This window comes from Ascidiella aspersa, chromosome 9, assembly GCF_963924565.1.
Source record: "Ascidiella aspersa chromosome 9, kaAscAspe10.2, whole genome shotgun sequence".
In the NCBI taxonomy this organism is placed as follows: Eukaryota; Metazoa; Chordata; class Ascidiacea; order Phlebobranchia; family Ascidiidae; genus Ascidiella; species Ascidiella aspersa.
In genome coordinates this window covers 5,264,811-5,288,437 of record NC_139455.1, presented here as the reverse complement: position 1 = coordinate 5,288,437, position 23,627 = coordinate 5,264,811, and the positions used below count along the sequence as shown (strand labels likewise).

Below are 23,627 nucleotides of genomic sequence, written 5' to 3'. Positions count from 1 at the left end.
CAAAACTGGCCACACCAATTAAAACTGGTCAACTTTCCTTTTAGTTGAGAATGCAACACCGAAATGGATCTCGTAAACTGGCTGCTTGCGAATCTGGTATCAGCTAATATGTGCAGTGACCTAACCTGGTTTCCTAAACCGAAATTGGTCATCAAAACGAAACTTATGCACCACCAAACCAGGTCACTGAAGTTGGCCAACGAATCTGATCACCACAACTGGCCATTTAAAGCGGCCTATCCCACTAGCCAAGTAATCTGGCTGATTATTTACTAAACCGGCCAGTTAACCAAGCAACCTAAAACAGTCAACTGGATGGAGAGAGTTGCAACCGAATTTCAAAATTGGCTACCGAAATTGGCGAAAAAAGATGGCCAGTAAAGCTAGCCACGACATTGTGACCTTCCAACTATAGCCAAGTAAACCACATACTAAACCGATAAGCTGAACAAGTACGCTAAATGGTCAGTTAGTCACCTTCAACAAGCCAGCCATGAGCCAACCCAACACTGTAGCCACCAAACTTAAAATTAAAAAAGTTGGCCAACGAAACTGGCCACGGGAAATTTGCCTTTCAAGCTAGCCAGGTAAACTGACCGCATACTAAACCGATAAGCTCAACAAGTACGCTAAATGGCCAGTTAGTCACCTTCAACAAGCCAGCCAACCCAACACTGTAGCCACCAAACTTAAAATTAAAAAAGTTGGCCACCAAAATTAGCCACGAAAAGTTGCCTTTTCTATCTAGTTAATTAAGCTGGCCACAAACTAATCCGTTAACCTGAAAGTACGATAAATGGTCAGGTTTCCACCTTCAACTGGCCAGCAAAACCATGCAAATAGCCGCCAAACTTAATACAAAAAACATTTGGCCAACGCAACTGGCCCGGTACCGGAACTATGCGATTCCAGCGAGTCCAACTTGATCGACGATCGCGTATCAGGCCCGGGCGGATAAATTATTCATGGCGCCAGCGGCGTTATACACTTGCGCTTAGCAGTAGGGAGCGAGCGAGGGGCGGGTGCGTCGACCGGTCAACGCGCCGCCTCCGTTTGGTTTCAGCCCGTGGCTCGCAACAAATCGTTTAACTGTTAATGATGGGAAGAGATTGGGCTTTCGCTTTCTGCCCTGGCCGACCGCGCGCCTATTCTAGCCGGAAGCGAGCTGTTTTTTTCGTCGGGTTGTTGGAGGCTGCTTTTACACTTGCTTTTGTTTAGTTGATTTAGTCAGTGGCTGTGAAATTATCACGCGTTTTTTATGCTTTTTGGAAGGGCTGGCGGAAAGAATAATGACTGAGGTTTGAATACAACTATGCGTTTGATTTCGTTGAAAAACAGACTGCCTTTTTACAAGGATTAAAATAAATATTTTTGGGTCTCAAGCAGATAACGCTAACATACTGTTTGTATATGGCTTGATGCGTTTAGAGACCCCTTACAAAGCTTTAGTTTTTGAACAATGAAACCAGGATAGTTGGTTGCGGGGATTGAGCAGGAAAATTTTCGGGCACAGAGCAATAAATTATTATATACTAAGGAAATGTTTGTTAAGTGTCCGTGTTATTAGGACTGAGTGAGCAAAGTTTCGAGGTACATATTGTTGTAATAGCATTTTTTTGCCTTTTTAATGTTTATACGCTTTGTTCATGTTATTACTGCATTTTGACAGACTGCCGGTATTCAAAGGGCGCAAAACAAAAATTTCCGCGCAAATTTGACGGTGGGACTGCACATTAGCGAAAGTCGCCCACTTAAAAAAACACTGGTTCTTGGTTGAAGAACGCCGTTTGTGTAGTTCGCTGCTAGGTCTTAGGGCAGTAAAACAGTGCTCCTCAAGCGGGGTGCCGCGGCACCCTGGGGTGCCATTTCTAATGCTCAAGTGTGCCAAGAGTAATTTTATAAAATCTTTAAAAATCTGATTTTTGCTTAACTCTTACACTTTTCTTTTGTAAAGATTATAGTGGAATAAATCCATGTATAACTTCCTATGTTGTGTAGAATTCATGTGTGTTGTTCCAGTTTCGTTCATTGTGAAATTCCAGTGAATTACCTAGGGAAAAATCTTGTAGGGGTGCCGCAATTATTTGTTATTTCCAAGGGGTGCCGCTAGCCATAAAAGGTTGAGAAACACTGCAGTAAAACAACAACAGGTCCGCGACAAAAGCAGTTTCGCGTTTTGTGTGTATGTATGTACACAAGTAGACTTTCGCGTGGTCCCCAGTGCGTTCATTAACGTAAATATAGCCGTACGCGTATAATTGATGTAATAATTGATTGCGCCGCCGTCGTATGGGACCGCCTAGTATGTGTTCGCTCCACGCTAAACATCTGTTGTCGACATTGGGCGACATTACGTGAGACGCTACGCTGCGTGTGACAAGCGTGCGCGATTTCTTAAATGGCGTTTCAATGAAACGGAGTGTATAATTAGAAGTCGGCCAAGGGCACGTTTGAAAAACTGGAGAAACGAAGGCAAAGTGTCTATGCGCAAAGTGTGCTGCAAGAAATCAGTTTATCAGGCCCATGTATGTATTTAATCGCGTACTAATAGCGTATGCTAGTTTAACTAAATGAGTGGACCGGAATTCCGTAAAATGTGGCACTATTTTGTTAATTTTTTTATTCATTAAAAAACTTTAAAATTGTCACCTTTCGTATAGAGGAAACAATTTAGAGGATTTATAACAGAACAATACAGCTTATTAACTTTGGAAACAGTAACGAGAAGATGAAAACAGGTTTTGTTGGATTTGAGAACGTTTTTGGTTTGTTAAAACTGTAATTGACTTTATTTTTTTATTTTTCAAGGGAAAAAAATACACGCTACTTTTGCGTAATAGTAAAACCTACATTATGCCAAAGTTGTTTTCAAAGCAACCCTGATGTTATTTTTTAAGATTTGTATATCAAAGAAAGATCCATTTCTGTGATCTAGCCATGTTTACTGCAATTTTTGCACATAAATAAATTCCACCATCTGATGAACTGTACTTGACTACCAATCGCTTAATCGCTTGATTTTTGGCTTTTTGGATTAAAAAATGTAAGTTACCTTCGTGTCATTTGTTTTCCAGTCGACAACCAACGTTATTGGACCACAGGGTTGTCGTTTAGGAAACTGTAATTTAAAACAAAACAAGAAGCAATAAAGTGTGCCTGCCGTAAACACCAGGAAGATTTTCTTTTTCACTCTCGTGTGGAGTTTCCAGTTAAATTGATCTCCCGATTCGGCCACTACGAGCCGCAGAAGCAATTAAAAAAGTGAAAAGACAAGAACGCCCAACTGAAATTACAGGGCGTTTCTCAAGAACCATCACTGTCAGGTCGGAATTGACCGAGGCAAGCTGTCTTTTCCTGTCCAAAGAGGATTACTCACATCATTCGCGAGCAAGAGGTAAAAACTAATAAACGTGTGTCAAAGGAGGTTCTAATAGGGGGGTGTCGAGTGATAAGTGTATAGCCCTGGAATTCCTTATATCGCACAATTGTCAGTCGCCCCATACAAAGGTATAGGCCTACTATCGCGAATACAGTGTTATATAGTGGAGGAGTGCATTGGTAAAGAGCTGTAGCACACCTGGGACCAGTGTCCATAGAGCCTAGCGGCGTTCTAGTGTAAAACGTGAGAAACAAATAATGAAAGGGTTCTGGAATCCTATTAGGCCTACCACTCGCATATATATTTGGAGGCGACGAAAATTATTAAATTTGTCACATAATAAAACTTAGTATATACGAATCGTGACTGATTTGATTATAGCAGTGGATTGGTCCACTTTATTAAATTAAAATCAATAAGAATGTGCCTATATGCATTTTCATAAAGCACTTATCTTTAAAGCCGTGACTAATATACGCATAATTACAGGGTTTTTTAAACTGGGGTCCATGGACCCCTTGGCGGTCCGTGGACTAGTTTCAGGGAGTCAATGAAGCCCTAATTAAAATATAAGTGTATATTTAAGAAGTAATCAATTTTCCAAAGAAAATAGTTTAATTAAAAATAAAACGTTTTAGCACTGAATGTATTTAGACTCCATTTTACTTAAACATTTTTTGGACCGAAATCAGCGTATTTGTGAAGTCCATTTGTATTGTGACGTAAATTTATGACGTCATTTTTATAAAATTTATTTGCCTGCCGTGGAGCAAAGAACCCCGGCATTATTAGGACTGTATGTGAAAAATGACTGAACCCGAAAGTCCAAATGTTTGCAAATACGCGCACAAAGGGTTTTTAGATGAGTCAATTACCATTTTTATGGCGCCCCCCTAAAAAGTTGTACGTGAACGTGTCACGTATATGCCTCCGCCATTATCAAACCTCCCGTCGTCAATCAAGATGTTACATAAGTAAAAACGTTCAAGTTGTTACATAAGTAAAAACGTTCCAGATGTTACATAAGTAAAAGCAAACTTAATTTACTTTTATTTATGTCGTACTACAGAAAAGCAAAACTGCTTTCTGTTGGTGGCTGTTGTGTACAGCGAGCAAGCTATGACATCGAAAACCTTCCTTATATGTTATTTTACTTATTGTTATTGCTAAAGTGTGCCGGAATTTTTCGTTATAGTTATACTCAGCTTTGCATTAAGGCATTTAATTCTTACTGTTTTAAATTAAGACAAACAATTCTCACGTGCGTTACCGAGACGAATTTGTACAACCAAAGTTTGAGACTGTTTGCATTTGCGATATATCTGGTTGTAAAGCGGTCCCTGATAAAAAATAATGACTATTCAAATATTTGTTATTATGTAGGTTACTACACGAATAATTGGTATCGCTTATTCTTTAAAGCCTTAAAAGCCTTAATATTGACTGCAAAAGGCTTAAGTAACTTACGCCGGACATTTTGCGCAATTGGTTATTACGAAGAAGTTATGAAAACGATTTGGTTTCAAATCGATCACACAAGACGAATGAATAATTTACCGTCGTCGGTTTAGCCACCCCGGCAATTTACCCTCCCACGAAAGCTTATTGTAGCTAAGTAGCATAACGGGTATGGCGGTGGTGGGGGGGGGGGGGGGTAAATGGGTTTGAATTACTTGGTAAAATTAAAGTAACGTTTTCATAAGGGCCGAGTAACTGTAAAACCTGACGATCGCGGGCCCGGTATAAATTTGTCATCAAACTTTATTATCGTTAAACTTTGCGAATGCAGCAAAAAACATGTTTAATCACATTTTCTATTACATTAACATAATATAATTTACTTAATACGGAAAAACAACTCAAATTTTAATAAAACAATGTATTATAAGAAGAACCCTTGTTATGAAAATTGTGTAAGCTCAATTTCCTAAACAAAATAAGCTTAATTTAATAAACATTTAACCCGTCATAGAATAGCTACGTCACTCAAAAACTTTCATCTGCAAAAGCAAGCAAATAATTGCACGCGTAATATTATAGTGTGCGAGAAGATATTTTGATCCCAATAACTCGTAATTGTACTTGACTTTGGTAACTAAAACTTTCGACTGGGCCCAATTTGGCGCCCGGGGATATATGTCCCCCACCACCCCCAATAGCTATCGCCTCTGTTCAGTTTAAAAAATAAACCAAATTCAGTTTGGAGTTGCATTCCCAACATTTCAACAGTCATTTACCTTTATTAAGGAAATAGATCGCGAGTCTGTAACATTAACTCGACGGGCCGTGTATAGTGTGGTTATCCCTGACCTAAACGTGTGACAAGCCTAACGCGGTTAATGGCATTGATAAGACCACGTTTTCTTAACTATTTTGCAGCTCAATATGAAAAATGCAGCAAAGTTTAAATAGTATTACAAAAAAGCGTTGTCCCAGCCATGTGACTTCTATTTTACTTTTCCAGATTTTCTTAGGTTTGTCGCTGTTCCGCGAGTGATGACTCGTCGAAAGGGACTCCTGGCACCGCAAAACACATTCCTGGACACGATTTCCACAAGATTCAATGGCACTCGTAAGTCGCTCATCAAATGTGTCCAGCCCGAAGCCTTTTCGTCGAAATAAAAAACAGAGCTTCGCGTAAAGTCGCTGGCAAATGCCGAAAATAATTTAAAGTCGTCCTAAATGCTCGTTGCTCAGTTGCATGAGTATAGGCGGTTACAGTCACAGTATTATATATATAAAACACAATTTGCTCCCGAGAGTGTTCCTAATTAAAGTATAAATTGGTAAACTGTTGAGAAACAGCATACCGCGTTTTTACATAAAGACAAACCTGTCAAGAAAAGTCATTTTTTTTGTCGAGATATTTTCTACTCAAAAACTCAATGGTAAAACGACTTTTCTCAACACATTTAACTAACGGTTCCTTTATTGCTCAATATTTCCATATTGTCATTGTGGCGATGTTTTAACTAAATTTTAACAAATTTAAAATTACATGTCTCTGCGCGCCGCGATTTTATTGAAAATACTACATGTGTTCCACTAAACAATTTCACCCTGTTTACTTGAGGTAAACCGCTTATGAGAGCTGGTCATTTGCAAGGATACGTAAATACCTATTATTTTATCTTTTTGAATTGCGTTTTTAAAGGTAATCGTTTATTGTTGCTTTGCCAACATTACGATCATTCGGTTAGTTTACAAAGTGTTATTTTTCCTCGCAGACAGTAACTTTCTTCTGGGAAGCGCCCAGGTGCCCGGGACTTTCCCGATTGTCTACTGCTCGGATGGGTTTTGCGACCTTACGGGGTTTCCCCGTTCACAGGTGGGTGAACTTTGTCGGACGCAGTTGTTCCTTAATTAAAGGCTTAACGCTGTGTCCAGATACGAAAAGTGTGAAGCTGTACTTGGATACTTGATACGGCCGGTTAAACATTATCACGCAGTTTGGATTTATCTTCTGCTAACTTATTTTTTGTAATTTTTTGTGGTTATTTATTGGTTTGTCAATATGTATCACATCGGGTTTATTACATTTTCGTCCTAATAATTCGTTTTAATATAGGGGAGCGCGTTTGGAAAAATGGTACAACAGAATAGAGAATAGCGCAGAGATTGTTAAACAGTGCGTAGCGACGCCCTGCAGTTGCGTCGTTTTTTTAGGCGTCGCATTGTGATTTTGTTTCGCATCTTAACTCTATTGATGTTCGCTTACAGATATTGTATTCCCCTGGCACTTGCAGTTTAACCTAATATATACACAAAATGCAGCAATTGAATACGACTTTCGAAAACAACCGAATAAAAAAAATGGCTTTGGTGTAACAATTTTAGTAAAAATAAGTAAAGTCCTTTCGCTAGATGCAACGCAAGTCCAACAAACTTTACAAAGGCGATGCAAGAACAATAGTGTGTAACTGAATGTGGCCAAAAAAAAACTAGTTCTGGGCTTGCATGAAGCAACACGTAAAATTAAGGTTATGACAGTAGTTTGACTGAACAATTTTTTGACATTTTGTTAGTTCTTGTATATACGTAGATATGTGTTATGTAAAATCCATTTCAAAAAGGAAGTGAAATCTATAACATTTGTTGTGAAATTTAGAACATTTATTGTGAAATCTATAACATTTATTGTTTCTCTCTCCAAAACCTACACGGCACGGGTGTTTTCTGTTTGCGTTTTTGCAATAACCGTATCCCGGAATTCCATTCTTTTTGCCAGCGCGTAAAAACAAACCGCGCATTTCAAAAGAATTCAACGAACAGACCAGACCTTTAATTGGAAAGGGCCTGGAAAAATTCAATACAAGCCTGGCGGAGCGAGCGATATAAATCTAAACCAGCCTTTAAAAGAATGGGCGACCTTGGCGCGGCTAATTGCAATGTCGCTAATACGCGGCGGCAGCCGGAAAGTGCAAATTGCCTTTGACCGGGAGTAATTGGATCGTAGGCTGCCGCCTTTACTTTTACGTCACTGATCATGCTGTAAACGCGACCCCGCAGTAGGCCCGAAAATGCGGCTGTTTAGACGCTGTGGGGCCTTTTTTAGCCATTAAAATGGCCTTTATTAAAAGAATTAATTTCAAATATTTAATGAAAGATTCCAACACATATGTGTATTAACAACTGTGATCTAGCCCTTCTAAAGCTGATTTTTGACCAACGATTACGGTTTACGTACAGTATCATTAGTACACCGAAATTACACTAGTTCACCGAAAGGTCCAAGGTCTTTCGGTGCACTTTTAAATAGTTAGCTCGTTTAGTTTACACCACACGGTCTTAGACATTTTATTTGGCTCAGTGCTTTAGATTCTTTACAACAAGATTTCTCAACCATCTATGGTGTGCAAAAACAACTGTGAAGAGGCCGGTAGAAAAATCACAAAATTAGCTTCACAACTTGCAATACTTCATTTTTATCTTTAGTAAACAAGTCAATGTCTTTGCACTTAACACATATAGGTTTCGAACTGAACGCTAAGTATAGTAGTTGCAGCGTATTGGAACTATTTTTTTTTCGCGTGACCATTACTACTCACGGTAGTAAATCTTGTAATGATAAATTACCAAAATTAAATACCAAAATGCTGTAAACTGTCTGTAGCGCACGTGTGGTCCGCTGAATAGAGTTTCAGCAAAAATAGTCCTTCAATGAATAAAAGGTTATACATTTAGACAAGCGTGGTTTACAAGCTTTTTAAAGCGGTCCTAAACTGGTTTGGAAAATAAGAACGGGCTCAACTTAGGGCCGTTGGTAATATTCTGCCCAGCCAAAAGCCCATTTCGATGAAAGTAGCTTGCGCCCGAGTACGGCATGTTACAGCATTTTCAAACTATTGTTTCGTGTGATCTTTACTATACCAACGGTCGAAAATTTCGTGACTATAAAACACCAAAAATAAATATTGAAAATCAGTAGTCTGTCCATATCGCAATTGCTGTCCACTGAGTAGAGATTCAAAGTCGGTCTTCAGTAAATAGCCGAAATGTTGGACGAGCCTGCTTAGCAGGGCCGAAACACTGGGTCGCAATAAAATGGGGCCGGCTCAACTTAGGGCTGTGAGCACTATTCTGCCCGGGCCAAAAGCCCATTTGGATGAAAATAGCTTGCGCCTGGGTCCCAGGGGGCTAGCAGCCGTCCCCTGCCCACAGCTAAACTTAGTTTGACGTAAAAGCAAAGCGATTTGCGATTTGCGCTGTCGCGACGGCGTCAAGGCGGGAAATTGGCTCACGGGCGCTCTAATTGTTCCCCCCGCCGAGGTCCGTAAAACCGCTTGGTTAAATATTGTTTTTTTGTTTCGCAGTGTTGTAAACAAGTCATTTTGAAATGATTTCATTCCCAGTCAGGTCATTTTAAAATTAACCAAGTTCAAGTCAAGTCTTTTACCATAATAACATGTCAAGTCCCAGTCCAAGTCATCGGTTGCCCAAGTCCAAGTCCCAGTCAAGTCATTACGAGAGCAAGTCAACTTCAAGTCATGTCACTGACATAAAAGTAAACTGTTAAACCGATAAAATTCATAAACTCGTCTGATTATTTATGAGCAACAATTTAACTAAAAAATAACGCGAACGCAATACACAGGAACAAAATTGTTTAATGTGCAAAAATTGAAATACATTTTAATGAAAAACACTTTGATTTAATCCCAAGATATTTGACAAAATGACCAAGTCCAAGTCAAGTCATTTGTCCAAAAGACGCAAGGCAAGTCAAGTCAAGTCATTTTAAAACAGCGACTGAAGTGCACTTAAGTCAAGTCAATGACTTAAGTCATTACAACACTGCAAATCTTCATAGGAAAGTCAAATTTAATCTTACCTCACCCTCCCGAACCCAAACGCTAACCAGCACCCTAACCCAAATAACGTTGATAAACGCCCTAATAAATCACTGTGCGACGTAACAATGCTATAAACCCTGGAAGAAAATTTGTTTTATGCCATGCCCACCCAAGTTTAGGCTTTTTCCCAGACGTTCAGATAATTATTAAATCAACGCAGATTGTTTGGGCTGGGGTGCGGGTTAGTGTTTGGGTGGGTCAAGTATTATTAAATTTAATTTTTCAGGTCTTTAATTTTTGTGAATATTCAACATTTTTATTTTATGTAGGCCGGGGTGTACCTAAACGTCCAATTCGTGCATTGTCAACGACCTGGTAGGTCTATAAGTCAGACTTTTTGGTCCTTGGATGCCAAACTTGCCGTATACCTTTTAGCTTAAGAAATGCACTAATTTCTGACGGATCGGGGATCGCTTGATTTTAAAACTGACATTGTTTTTGCCAAGGTGATGCAGCGATGCTGCTCGTGCGAGTTTCTCTACGGGGAAAGCACCAGCTACGACGACACACGCAGCATCAAAGAAGCTCTTAACGACAAAGAGGAATTCGAAACTGAAATTTGCTTGTACAGAAAAGACGGTGGGCTTCTTGACCGTTTGTGAATAATGCCTTTATCCTAAATTACCTCATTTTTACCTATTTTGCTGGTTGTCTGACTGTTTTGCTGTATAACGTTTTGGCTGTTATTTTTATTTTAACAGCCAAATGATTTGTCAATATATCTTCTTTTAACGAATTTTTGCCTTTAACTGACAAGGTAAATATCGTTAGAATAGGCCTAGATTCATTGACGAGAAAATAGGTTAAAATATTCATGTTGATTCAACAAAGTAACTGGTTTTGTTTAAAAGGTGTACTTTTTACGAATTAAAATGAAAACTCGTGGTTCGTGCGCTACCAGGTTGTTTATCCTATATTTTTTCAGCCCGGGCTTAGCGGGCTTACTGGTAATCTAACTGCGTTTGGGTTAAATCGCTATAGGCACGCGTGAACACAAAATCGATTGCCGCTTAGTAAACATCAGCAGGATTTAAAATCGTTTCTGTATAAAAAAAAAACAGTGTTGTGATGAACAAAGTCAATGACTAGGCTAAAGTTCACTTAATTCACTGATTTTAAATGACTTGATGTCTTTCGGACAAATTGCAAGATTTGTAGTCATTGGGTGGCTTTCATTAAATATTTTTATGAACCTTTTTTTAGCTCAATATCTGCTTGTGAAACAGATTGCTCGCAATAGGTTATGTTTCGTTGTTTGCTTATCAAAATTTTGCTCTTCGTTAGATGAGTTCGCCAATTTTATTAGGAAAGTGGCCTGACTTGCTGTGACAATGACTTAGACAGCTTGCTATTTTTGGTAAGAAATTGACTTGGACTTTGTTCGTTTTGCAAATGCCTCGACCAAGACTTAACAACAGTGTTGTAAACAAGTCATTTTGAAATTATTTCAGTCCACGTCAAATCTTTTAAAAAAATAGCAAGTCAAGTCCCAGTCAAGTCATTATTAGAGCAAGTCATCTCCAAGTCAAACCACCTTTATAATAATAAAACGATAAACCATTAAAATAGACAAACTCGATCGATTATAAGCAATAATTCAACTAAAAAAAAAAAACATGTTACAATCTAATCGTATTATAAGCAAAACTTACGATAAATAACTCAACTTTTTAATAAAATGAAAACACTCAATTTCAACCCAAGTCATTTGACTCAATGTAAGTCCAAGTCAAGTCATTTGTGTAAAAGACTTAAGCCAAGTCATTTGACTCAATGTAAGTCCAAGTCAAGTCATTTGTGTAAAACACTTAAGCCAAGTCATTTGACTCAATGTAAGTCCAAGTCAAGTCATTTGTGTAAAAGACTTAAGCCAAGTCATTTGACTCAATGTAAGTCCAGGTCAAGTCATTTGTGTAAAAGACTTAAGCCAAGTCATTTGACTCAATGTAAGTCCAAGTCAAGTCATTTGTGTTAAAGACTTGAGCCAAGTCATTTGACTCAATGTAAGTCCAGGTCAAGTCATTTGTGTTAAAGACTTAAGCCAAGTCATTTGACTCAATGTAAGTCCAGGTCAAGTCATTTGTGTAAAAGACTTAAGCCAAGTCATTTGACTCAATGTAAGTCCAAGTCAAGTCATTTGTGTAAAAGACTTAAGCCAAGTCATTTGACTCAATGTAAGTCCAAGTCAAGTCATTTGTGTAAAAGACTTAAGCCAAGCCATTTGACTCAATGTAAGTCCAAGTCAAGTCATTTGTGTAAAAGACTTAAGCCAAGTCATTTGACTCAATGTAAGTCCAAGTCAAGTCATTTGTGTAAAAGACTTAAGCCAAGTCATTTGACTCAATGTAAGTCCAAGTCAAGTCATTTGTGTAAAAGACTTAAGCCAAGTCATTTGAAAACAGTGATTAAAATGCGCCTAACTTAAGTCATTACAACACTGCCTTAGTTGGCGAAATATATATATATCTTTTAAGATCTGGTTAATGTGTCTGACCTGAATTGCTAGCTTTGCTAGATTATTTTGCTGTTACTGATCAGGAATTAAGGTCGACATTTATCTTGCAAGGGTCAAGGTGATTTCTATTATTCACATATTCAGTGCAACATTACAACACTGCTTAACAATACCTAAAAACTATAAGGTATCTTGTGTTTTATTCTTCCAGGAAGCCCGTTCCTCTGCCTCTTGGACATCGTGCCCATAAAAGACGGATCGAACAACGTAGTCATGTTTCTCGCCTCGCTAAAGAAAGTCCATAACGCAAGTGGCGAAACCACGCCAAACGAATTTGTAGCGGACGAGTATCCCGGTTAGTATAGCCAGTATATTTTAATGCACTTTTACAGTTTCAAGTCTTAGTTAAAGACAAGGCTCAATTATTAAGAAGGTTCGATTAACGGAAAGTTCGATTTTAAAAATAAAGTGTAGCTTTTCCTTTGGGAAAGAATCACAAATTTTCTGGAAGATCTTTTACAATATAAACCACTTTTGGTTTTTACGCAGATACTACGGCGTTTAACATATTTGTAGACCACCAAATGCAAGACCATGCCGACACCGTATAGGAATGGTGCAAATTTGTGTTCGTAAAAATCACTTTTGACTACAATGCCGTGCTCGTAAACCAAGTATACTGTACATCAAATATTTCACATCATACCTAGGCTGAATAAAAGCTATAGGGTAGTGAAATCGTTTTGTATTTTTAAGGCAATTATTTTTTTTATTTTACGTTTTGTACATTGCTACTTGTGAGGTTTACGGATGGTTTAAAAAATCCATTAAATGTAGCCTAAAATTTTACTGCTCAAATAGCGTGGTGGTGTGCGCATTACCGCAGCTGTTTGGGAGTGTAAAACGCTATATTTGACCCTTTTAATTCCAGCATTACAGTCGAACAATGTGTCAGCAGCCCACTATAGAATGATGTTCAAAGGCAAAGAGGCGTTGTCAGTCGATTATCTTCGACCGGGTCACATTTTCTTTAACGGTAAATTGACCCCCTATTCCAGTAAACAACGGTCGGTCGCGTACTGTACTACAGGCACGTTTCTCGGCAAATGGGACAAAGAGTCTAAGGTAGCATATGCGTTGGGCGTTCGAGCCAAAATGAAAACCACGAGCAAACAAGCCAACACAATCGCGGTTTCCTGTTATCTCCAAGGAAACACGTGACTTCAGAGCTATATTAGACATAGCAAAACATGTAAGCTAACCGCAAAAAAACAGATCATTGCTATACAAAGTCAAGACTTAGTTCAAAAATAGCTTCCCCAAGTCCAGGTTATATATTTTAAATTGCCAAAAATAGGGATTTATAGCTTAAACACATTTGTTTCAAGCAGCAATTTTTACAAGGACGAGTAATCGTGGACCTATTTTATACTTTATTTAATGTAAGCAAAATATTGAGTGTCCTTTTTGAAGTGGTTTGAGGGGAAATTCTGAAACATTAAAACCGCACAAAAATAAGAAAAAGAACCACCTCCCTAGAGTGTTTTCACTGACACACGACACATAACAAACGTTTTCCCCATTAGCCCCAGGGGTTACGTGCTGCCCCTGATTGGGTATGCTGCTCGATACTTGTTTTTTTTTATTCCAAAACCGACAGCAGATATTTTTGGGAATAATTTTTTCTTTAATTTACCTTAGATGGTTTATATACATTTACGTGTTAATATTCTGTTTTGTCTGTTTAATTACTTGCAACGATAGAAAACGCTATTTTGGACGGCAAAGCATAACTAAAATAAACATATAGGCATCGAATTGGCCCCGATGCCACCTTTTTAGCCAAGTACGCCTGCTGTCAAAAGTACACAGGACTGCAGAGTCGGTTGAAAACAACCTCCGGCCAAACAAATGAACCAGAGTCCCGAGCCCCCGAGCCCCCAATCCCTAATCCCGAGTCCCCAGTCCGGCCAAATGTGCGATTTAAAGTCCAACACCAGAAAACAAACCGACTCCGTCGAGTACCGAATCCCGAGTCCGACTCAGACTCCGGAGCGAAAGTACATATGCTATGAAACTGATGGATTTATTCTAACAACACCAAGCAGCCCTTTTCTTGGAAACGTCCATCATGTGAGTTTTACTAAAGCTGCCTTATTTCACCGCACAGAGATTCCAGTGTCCCCGGACGTCATTTCACAGCAGCCTTCTTTTGACAAGCTTAACGACCGTCGGAGAAGTAGAGCGGTTCTTTACAACCTCTCTGAGAACCTCGAAAAGAAGAAGAGGAAGGGATTCTTCCGAACTTTTGCCGACGTAAGTGGTGACGTGATGCGTTAAACAAGTCGGCGTTTTTAATATGCTTGGACGTTTGTAATCCAGTGGCAACCGGGGTGCCCTGGCACTCTAGAGTCTAGGGTGTCATTTTTAAAGCTCAAGGGTGCCGAGAGATATTTCAAATTATTTAGAATTCCAATGTTAGCTCTATTAGTAAGCATTTTAATGCACATTTTGTGTAAGATAAAAGTGCCAAACATAACTTTTTTTTAACCTTGTTGCACAGTTAATGCACTGTTTCAATCTCGTTTATTTTAACGTTACAGTTAACCCCTTAGCTAAAATAAGAGTAAGGGTGCCGCGAACTAGTTATAATTTCTTTAGGGAGCGCAAGCCAATAAAGGAATAGTTTCTTTAGGGTGCGCAAGCCAAACACACGCTTAAACCTTGGCATTCGTTGAAAAGTCATTTTTTGGCTAAAAAAACAACTATATACACTATATTTGAATATGCTTTAACGCAAATCGGCTCACGTTAAAAAAACTAATTGTTTTTCTTCTGTTCGATTAATCTTTATAGAACAGAGCGGTGACTTTGTATTTCAGGTCTCAGAGTTTTAATTATTTAGTGCAAAAACTCACTTGCCGATAGTTACAAGACAATTCTATCGGTCCTAGAAAAATTTTAAACTATATTTAATGTGTGGTTTTCAACTTCTAGAAATGGTAATATTTGTTGGTAATACCACACAGATGTTTCTTTTATGCTGTGGGTTTAGCGAGCTTAATTTGATCGTGGAACTTTAACGAAATTGTGTCACTGGAAAGGTCATTCGGGCAATTAGGTGAAGCCCCGATTTTCGCGGCCCAAAGTTGGGCCGTTTTTGAGGCGCACAAAGCGGCCGCAGCCAAATCTAGAGGCTCCTGTGCTTTTAAAGTGGAAGCACGTCCAAAGGGCGACCAAGCAAAAATAAACAAGCACAGTACAAAAAGTGGCGAAAAACGAGCGGCACAGAAACAGAGGCGCCGGTCGAGGCAGCTGGCCATAGAGGAATCGTCCTACCCCCAATATTTCGTCGCGCGCCGCAGTAACGTCGTTAAGTTACCTGCGGTCTCCGCTAGTCGCTTGCAGCACCTGACGCGGCGCCGGGACCGCGCTTATTTGGCAAATGACATTACGGGTGGGCGGATTGGGGCCCGGCGAAACCAGGCTAAGTTGATTTGAATCGAGCCGCTTCTTTTTCTTCTGAGTGTACGACCCTTTGCAGTCGTCTTTACCGTGCTATGTTGGGCGGCTTCTCTTGTGGTCGGCGCGTGTACGCACGCACGCATTACGCAAGCAAGCCATGCGCTGAACCCTATATGTCTTGGTGCGTTGTTGATAGCCCTTCTGAGATCCTATACTGGCCAACGATAACGGCACACATCAAGGATGAAAGTAGAATATTTCTCAAGTAACGAGCATAGCACAAATCTCATCTTGATTGTTTTGTCAAAAAACTTCTTTTGATATAAGGTTTACCGAAAGTCAAGTAGTTTCAAGCGAGCGTTTACAAATTATTGTAATATAATAGGCAAGTATTCCACCTATGGGGCACAGGCGCGCATTTAGGATTTTTGTTTAGGTGGTCATGAAATGACGTTACAAATTACGTTAAAACGTGACGCTACAATTTTATACGTCATAAAGTTAGGTGATCTGCAAAAACACTACACCGTTCGTTTATTTTGTTATAATTTTAGTTTGAAGATGTTACTTTTACTACAAAAGCTGTCTTACAAAAACAATCAAAATAAAGTAAAGTAAGGCATAGTGGAAACAAAATCAAGAAAAAAAAATGCATTTACGTAGGCTAAACATACAATTTGGGGGGCCATGGCAACGTCACCCCGGCCCGGATGAGGCACGGAAACATAACAATCCATAAAACTTGACCCAAAATGCTTAAAGTTTAAGGATAAATCTACTGATTATGCTTAAATTTTTGCCAATACGAAAAGCTTTTTGCATCCTATTACGGAGTTGCTTGCATCTACATATCTCTCCAAACCTCACTTTACAGTACATACTATACAGGCTATACATGCGTATACATAACTGCTGCTGGAATTTACAGAGACTGCTGGGTCGACGGAAAAGCACCGTCCCAGAGTACAAGGTTGCCGCGGCCCTTAAGTCGCCACTCACAATCCTGCATTTCGCCACGGCCAAGACCATCTGGGACTGGTTTGTGGTGCTGGTCACCATCTACGTGACCGCAGTGGTGCCCTACTATGCAGCCATACAGGTACGAGGTGCTTTTTTTGTTTTTTCGAGAAAATTTTACTTATATTAAATTACTTCAAAAAAAAAAAAAAATAAAAAAAAAATAAAGTTTTATTTACGTTTGCTTCTAATGTCAAAGTAATGAACGCAAACAAAATCCCGGATGTTCTTTAACCTTAGAACTATATTTTTTTCTACGTTGATTACCAAGAGGGTAAATTGAATGACTTGACTTAAGTGCCTTGATGACTTAAGTGCGCCCTTAAGTCAATGTTTCAAATGACCCGGCTTTGCCTCTTTAGTCGTTTTGACAAATGACATAAAAAGCTTGGCATATAAAAATATTTGCTTGCTCTATGTTGCGTTTCAGATTATTTTTCGGACTACTTTTACCGGGTTATTTGCTCATAATCGGACGAATTAACCATTTTAATAGTTTAACGTTCAATTTCGATGACAAGGACTTGACTTGGCATTGACTTACTCTAATTATGACTTGACTTGAACTTAAGTTATTTTAGAAATGACTTGACCCGGACTTCGACTTGTTTACACACACTGGCTATAAGTGTCATTTTGCATAAATAGCTGCCATTTATATGATCGTTACACGATAGGGCTACTACATACCTTCTTTTTATGACGATTTTTGGACAGGTTTAGCCAAAAAATGCAAAAACACACAAGAGCACATACTCCCTTATTTTCCGAATAACTCTCATTGCGAACGGGATGAATTGTCAGTCTTACACTTAAGCCTATCGCCATGAAAAACTTAATGTTTCTCATTACTAAAGTGAGCGATTATGTATTTTGGCGCAACTTTTAAGGCTTGCTTTCTCCTAATACTATATGTGGTAAAGTTTTTTTGATGTTTTTTTATTCAGTCGGTCCCCGTCGGCGGCAACGCGACGGCGCGAAGCGTGTTTTTCGTCAATCACCACAGCCACCCTGAAAATAACCCAGCCGGCTTGGCGATGGACGTCCTTGTCGAAATTGTGTTCATTGTCGGTAAGCGGGGATTGCTCGTTGAAATTTTAAAAACAGCATTTATAATTTTAACTTACTCAGACATTTGGATATTTTGTATGAGATTATAGGAGGCTAAACGGGCCCCCAGCCCCCTTTTAAGATTCTATAGATCAACTATAGAATAAGTTTAATGGTGAAAATAACGGCCCAAATAGACGTTAAAAGGCGTTTAAAATTTTCACCATTAAACTTATGAACAGATCCGTATATAGTGTTTCAAACTATAGAATAGTTACTAAACTAGTTCATTTTTTATTTGGTTTTATTTTAATCACTTAGATTAAAGTAAAACGTACCGCGGATTTTCTTATCAGTCACAAAAAGCGCTGCTAATTTTTTATTCGTCCCTCTATCTTTGTTCTGTATGACGTAAAATAAATTTATTTGGTGGTTGCAAGTAAAGCAATAGATTGAAATCATTACTGGCCAAAGCTTCAGATAGAAACAGACTTTCTAAGATAGGAATTCCCTGGAATCAGCAAAATCTGACTTCACGCGGGTATTTAACATGCGGCTTTCGGGCTACAAATGTGCTATCTTTGAAAAAACAGTCCAACGCCACGCAAAACGTTAACGACCAACTTTCCCATTGCGTTCTATCGATCTGCGTTTCGCAAGAATTTTGCCTGGCAAAACAAAAACTGCGCAATAGGCACCTGCGCCCTATAGTCTGGTCGCTTGCTTTCAAACTATGCATGACGGAAGGACTTGAAGCTTTCGGTTAAAAATGTCAGGAGGGATTTTCTAAAGCTGACAGTCGAGAATGGAATCGCTTTATATAAAGCGAATACATTTTTGTATAATTAAGGGAATTGGGGCATTATATTACATATGATATTACCACAATAAACTGAATTACGGCAGAGGAACTTGTTTGGTATTTTTCAAAGAAACATTGGGGCTATAAAAAAACGGAATGTAGACTTGTAGCGTTTCTTTGAACAGCGAAGGTAACTGCTTAAAAGTTCAACTTTTAATACATTTTGACATAAAACAATAGGAAAATTTTACGCAATACTCATAGTAAGATAAGCTGTTCAAAAATTACACTCCGCAAAACTATCACCACTCATGGTAGCATGGTTTCTCCGAACAAGACACTAACAAAATATTAATAAAATATCGTTTAGCCTTGTCTTTCTTTGGTTTTGTGTGCAAAATACATTTGGGAACAAAAATGCCGACATATGTGCGTTTCTAACTAGGAAAACTAAAACTTTGTCGGTTCTGTCTAATTAGATTAATAATAAAACTGAAGACAGTACAGTTTTGGGAAATCAAATTTATGTCCCATTATATGTCTATAAAATGAAATATATTATGAAATGATAAATGAGAAAATGAATCATCACCTACAATTTACGTCGGTTATATTCAAAACAATATAAAACAGAATTATAGTTATTTCACCATAGTAAATAACACACGTTTACAGATGTTTTACTTAAATTCGACTCTTATATCTTGACTTGTGCGAGCCTTTAAATAACTTCCCAAGGTCACGAGTTCAAAGCTCACCGTAGGCGGGTTTCTTAAAGCGGTCATTTCAGGTTTGCTTGTTTCAGCATAAAATTCAAAGAGACAAAAAACTTTTTTAATTGCCAAAAGCCGATGGTGAAAAAAAGATACGTATGTCGTTTTAGAACGAAGTAATTAGGGCTATAATTAACTTCTATACGTGTATTAGCCTCTATTTTGTCCAGTTTTTCCCAAACCGTTCATTGCCATGTTACGCAACTTAAGGTGTAAAATCCCAAAGTTCCGATATGACTAACTTTTTTATTTAACTATACTTTTACGTTAAGACCACCCCTTACTTACACTAACTGCTATTATCTATTGCAGTTTCAAGTATAGGCTATATTAATAAAGATCTTTTTGGCCCCTTAAAACACTGCACAAACCTAAAAAAAGTTTTTTGTTCAAAAACTTTAGAAATTTCGGCGTTTTAAATGCCACCTAAAGCTCTCGGCCGTTCGAGATTTATTAGACGTGCTAAATTTTGCTCGCGTTGGTTTTTTCGGACGCTGGTTAATTATTTATGAGGCGCGTTTTTGAAGGCACGCGAAGAAAATAGCGTCGGCACCCGATTTAGTTTGTTGCCTCACGCGTACCCAAATTACCACCCAATGCGTTACAAAGAAATTGGGGGAAAGGCTTGCCGAAAACGTCAAGTTGAAAAAATCGAACGCAAAATGCGAGATTAACGTATTTAGGGTAATGGCGCGTAATCCGACAACTGAAGTAATTAGGCAAGCTTTTTGTCCGTCCAGTTTTTGCTGTTTGCACACGTAAGTCAGCTGACCTTAGACACTGGCCGCAGTTATGGGCGGGATCATCAAGGTGGTTGGTCAGAAATTTTAAAAAGTGGAGATTAATGTGCAATCTTTGTTATTTAGGCGCGGTAGGTATAATGGATTACGTTATACCTGACCATCACGAAAACAAACGGTACAAAAACACTAGCGGGTTGAAAGAACAAAATGTAGCCGATTGCATTTGGGTCAAACAAAAAGGTTCCAACATTTTAAACTAGTTTTAATAAAAAAATTAAAAATTAAAAATCAATTTTCCAAAACGGACTCGACCAATTTTAAATGATCCGTTCCAACTGGCCATGGGGTGTGGTGTAAATATATACGCAAAAACCTTTCGGTCTAGCTTCTTTTTAATTCTTCGTCAAACTAGCCACGCTATATGGAGCCTAATGGTTGGAGGCAGGGGCGTCCGCAGAAAATTTTCCAGGGGGGGGGCAATCAGGGGCGTAACCAAAAATCAAAAAAAGGGGTCCTGAATTTTCAACTTAGGGATTTTCCCTATTTTTCGACTGACGTTAATGAATTATGACGTCATAAAACAGTAATAGTATGACGTCATAGAAGAATCTGCTTCAGTTAAACAAATGTCGATGTTACACCAACATCGGGTATTAGCGCAGAGACCGAGCAGCGAGGAACATACGGTGTATAACTCGATCTTTTTTAGCGAGATAAAAAGAAAGAAGGCTTGACTTAGCGTTGTCAATTGTCGAATACACACTTGCTAATCAGTCGACAACCTAAACAAATAAGGAAAGAGAAAAAGTATCCTGCGTTTACGGTCGACCAAACAAAAGACGAAAAACGGCATTTTGCGCTCGATGTTGGTTTCGCAATAGATTTATACGCGTGACCTAATCACTTGAAAGCACGCCGCTTCGAACAGTTTGTTAAACCATGACAAAAACGAACAAAAAACGATAATATCACTTACAAAAAGGGGGGGTATGAACCCCCCCCCTGGATACGCTACTGGGGGGCAATGGATAGTGTATAAGTAATACATATTACACTTACAAAAATACTAATAATCGCATTTTGACATTCCAGGGGGGGGGCAAGCCCCCCCCTTTGCCCCCCCCCGTGCGGGCGCCCATGGTTAACCATGGAGGTTGTAGTAAGACGTAGAGAGATATTCGAAACGTTCAAAATGCTATTTCTATATGGCCTTCGATGTTCTTACTATACGTTTAGACACGATATGTTTCTGTTTCCTCAGTTCACAGTTTTATTTGCATTCGGATAAGGGATGACCGATATTATCGTATCGTAGCCGATGCCCGGTGTCAATTGGTGGTATCGGTACTAGTCAGACACTAGGGTAGTATCGGTGCCGATCCGATGTCAAACGAATGTAGGAATTTCAGCAATGATTTGTGATTTAAAATAGCGATTCTACCTTTAGCGGTTAATTTATCAAAGATAGTATAGTTTTACAGCCGGAGGTTATTAAACTCCTTTAACCTAAAGCAAAGCGTGGCCTGATAGCCTGTAAAAATAACTCTGAATGTTCCAAATTTATTGGAGCATAGTAATGACCAATGACGTAATGTCGTATCGAGTCAGATAGGAATAGTTTTCTCCAAAAAATAGGGCATCGGTTTCGGAATGAAGGTCAAGTATTGAAATCCCTAATAAGAACCCTCCTGAAGCTTGCTTTACTGTTTCAAGGCTCACGCGAACAAAAATATCCAGGTATTGATCACTTTCCTGTTTGGTCTTTAGACTTCTTGAAATCGTTCCGCTTTGAGTCGACTCCTATCCGCGTTAGCAGTTTAGAAAAATCGATAAATAAAAATACTGCGAAGACCATAATTAGGCTATTGGCCTTTATAGGTTTATATATAGTTTTTAAATCGGTGCAATTGCCTGCTTGTTTTTTTTAGGAATGAGAAATGCTGTTTGAAGTGGGGAGAAAATATTAATCATATTGGCCCTATACTGGTTCCTCAAGCCTTGTTTAAGATTTACTCAATTAAAAGAGCATGGCGAATATAAAGTGAAAATACCACTCTGCCTTGTGTAAGGATTAACAAAAGATGTATAACAGGCACAAATAGGACGATGGGTCATCATGTTTAAAAGAAAATTCCATACACAAGTGGCACATTGGGTCCGTTGAACATGTAGCCAAATATACACAGAGAAAAAATTGGCCTACAAATACCAAAACTTATGACCATGCCTATGTAGCCTGGAAGTCGAACAACTTAAAAATGTTACTTTGGGTTATTTTTTGTTATTTCACTAATAACTAAATCAGTTTTGCTACGAAATTTGAGCAATATTCAGTCACCAACTGTCACAACTTCCTTCAATAGTTACTCGGCAATTTCATACCAAAAAAGATACAAAATGAAGGCCGTTTTGCCACCTAAAGCTATAGGGTGGTGACAGACCTTGTGTATTTACACTACAAACAGCCGATAACTACGATTTTCTTTCCTTCTCTTAGATATCGTCTTTACCTTCCGCACCACCTACGTGAACAAGTCGGGCTGGGTGGTGTCGGATCCTCGCAGCATTGCACTCAACTACCTCCGCACCTGGTTTTTCTTCGACTTGATCGCGGCCCTGCCGGTCGACACCATCGCGCACATCTCCGACATTAACTTCGTGAGTCGTTCATTTTTCCGTGGGTTTTTGGTTATTAATGTTGGCTTGTGACATTAACCTTTTCCGTTGACTTCTGAAATATTTCATTTTGATTTCTATACCGCTTGTCCGCTGCCCTATAAATCACTGGATTTTTCGCTAGTGGGTCGTTGAAGATAACCAGCGCGGTTTTCAAAGGAAAAGCACAGTTTATCAGTTTGTAGTTGATGTAATTGGAAGTATTACCTTGTTTTCGCAAATTGTGGTTTAACCTTAAATATATAGTTTATTCACTTACGACTATCTACAGAAAAACCTAAAAACAATCTTCCAATGCAATGAAAATGCCAACCGAACACAACTTTCAAATAACACCGTCAGTGGTTCTTAAAATTTTGGCATCCGCTTTTTTTCTAAGAGACAACAAAATTACGAACTGCTCAGTTCAAGATAAATAAACACAAGACTGATGCAGGTCCAACAACAAAAATCAAACCTAATGTAAGGCTGAAACACCGTTTCATATCCGGCTGTTAAAAGTGACTTGACAAAATTATCACTTTGTAGGCAATTTATCAATCAGACGTTACAAGACCTTGCTGCGTAACTTACTAGCGCCGTCTAACGACAACTAATTTACACGCAGGCCGCCCAGCCGGTGCCGCTGCTCAAGACAGTGCGCCTGCTGCGGCTCTTTCGGTTGCTGCACAAGATAGACCGCTGGTCACAGTACAGCAGCATTGTGCTCGGAATGCTGATGATCATGTTCGCGCTGGTCGCCCACTGGCTCGCATGCATCTGGCTTACAATTGGCTGGAATGAGTTCGAACAACAGGCCACTGGCACTTCAGACGGCGTCGGTGGGTGTGCACAAGATTTTTGGTCACGATTTGGCGTTTCATTAAAAAACGAAACGAAAAAAAACTAGGAAGGTGTTTATGGCGGCTGAGATA

At 39.0% G+C, this 23,627-nt stretch overlaps 1 protein-coding gene across 1 annotated transcript in view; it reads left to right on the top strand.

Moving 5' to 3' along the window:
• The first annotated feature begins 5,875 nt into the window (after positions 1–5,875).
• Positions 5,876–23,627, top strand: part of LOC146132033 (uncharacterized) — a 31,619-nt gene continuing 13,867 nt past the window's right edge. The window contains exons 1-9 of the mRNA XM_083397185.1: positions 5,876–5,951; positions 6,607–6,707; positions 10,179–10,311; positions 12,399–12,542; positions 14,358–14,503; positions 16,581–16,751; positions 17,617–17,740; positions 22,535–22,695; positions 23,321–23,534. Coding sequence (XP_083253311.1) covers positions 5,876–5,951; positions 6,607–6,707; positions 10,179–10,311; positions 12,399–12,542; positions 14,358–14,503; positions 16,581–16,751; positions 17,617–17,740; positions 22,535–22,695; positions 23,321–23,534 — 1,270 coding nt within the window. The remainder of the gene's footprint in view (positions 5,952–6,606; positions 6,708–10,178; positions 10,312–12,398; positions 12,543–14,357; positions 14,504–16,580; positions 16,752–17,616; positions 17,741–22,534; positions 22,696–23,320; positions 23,535–23,627) is intronic.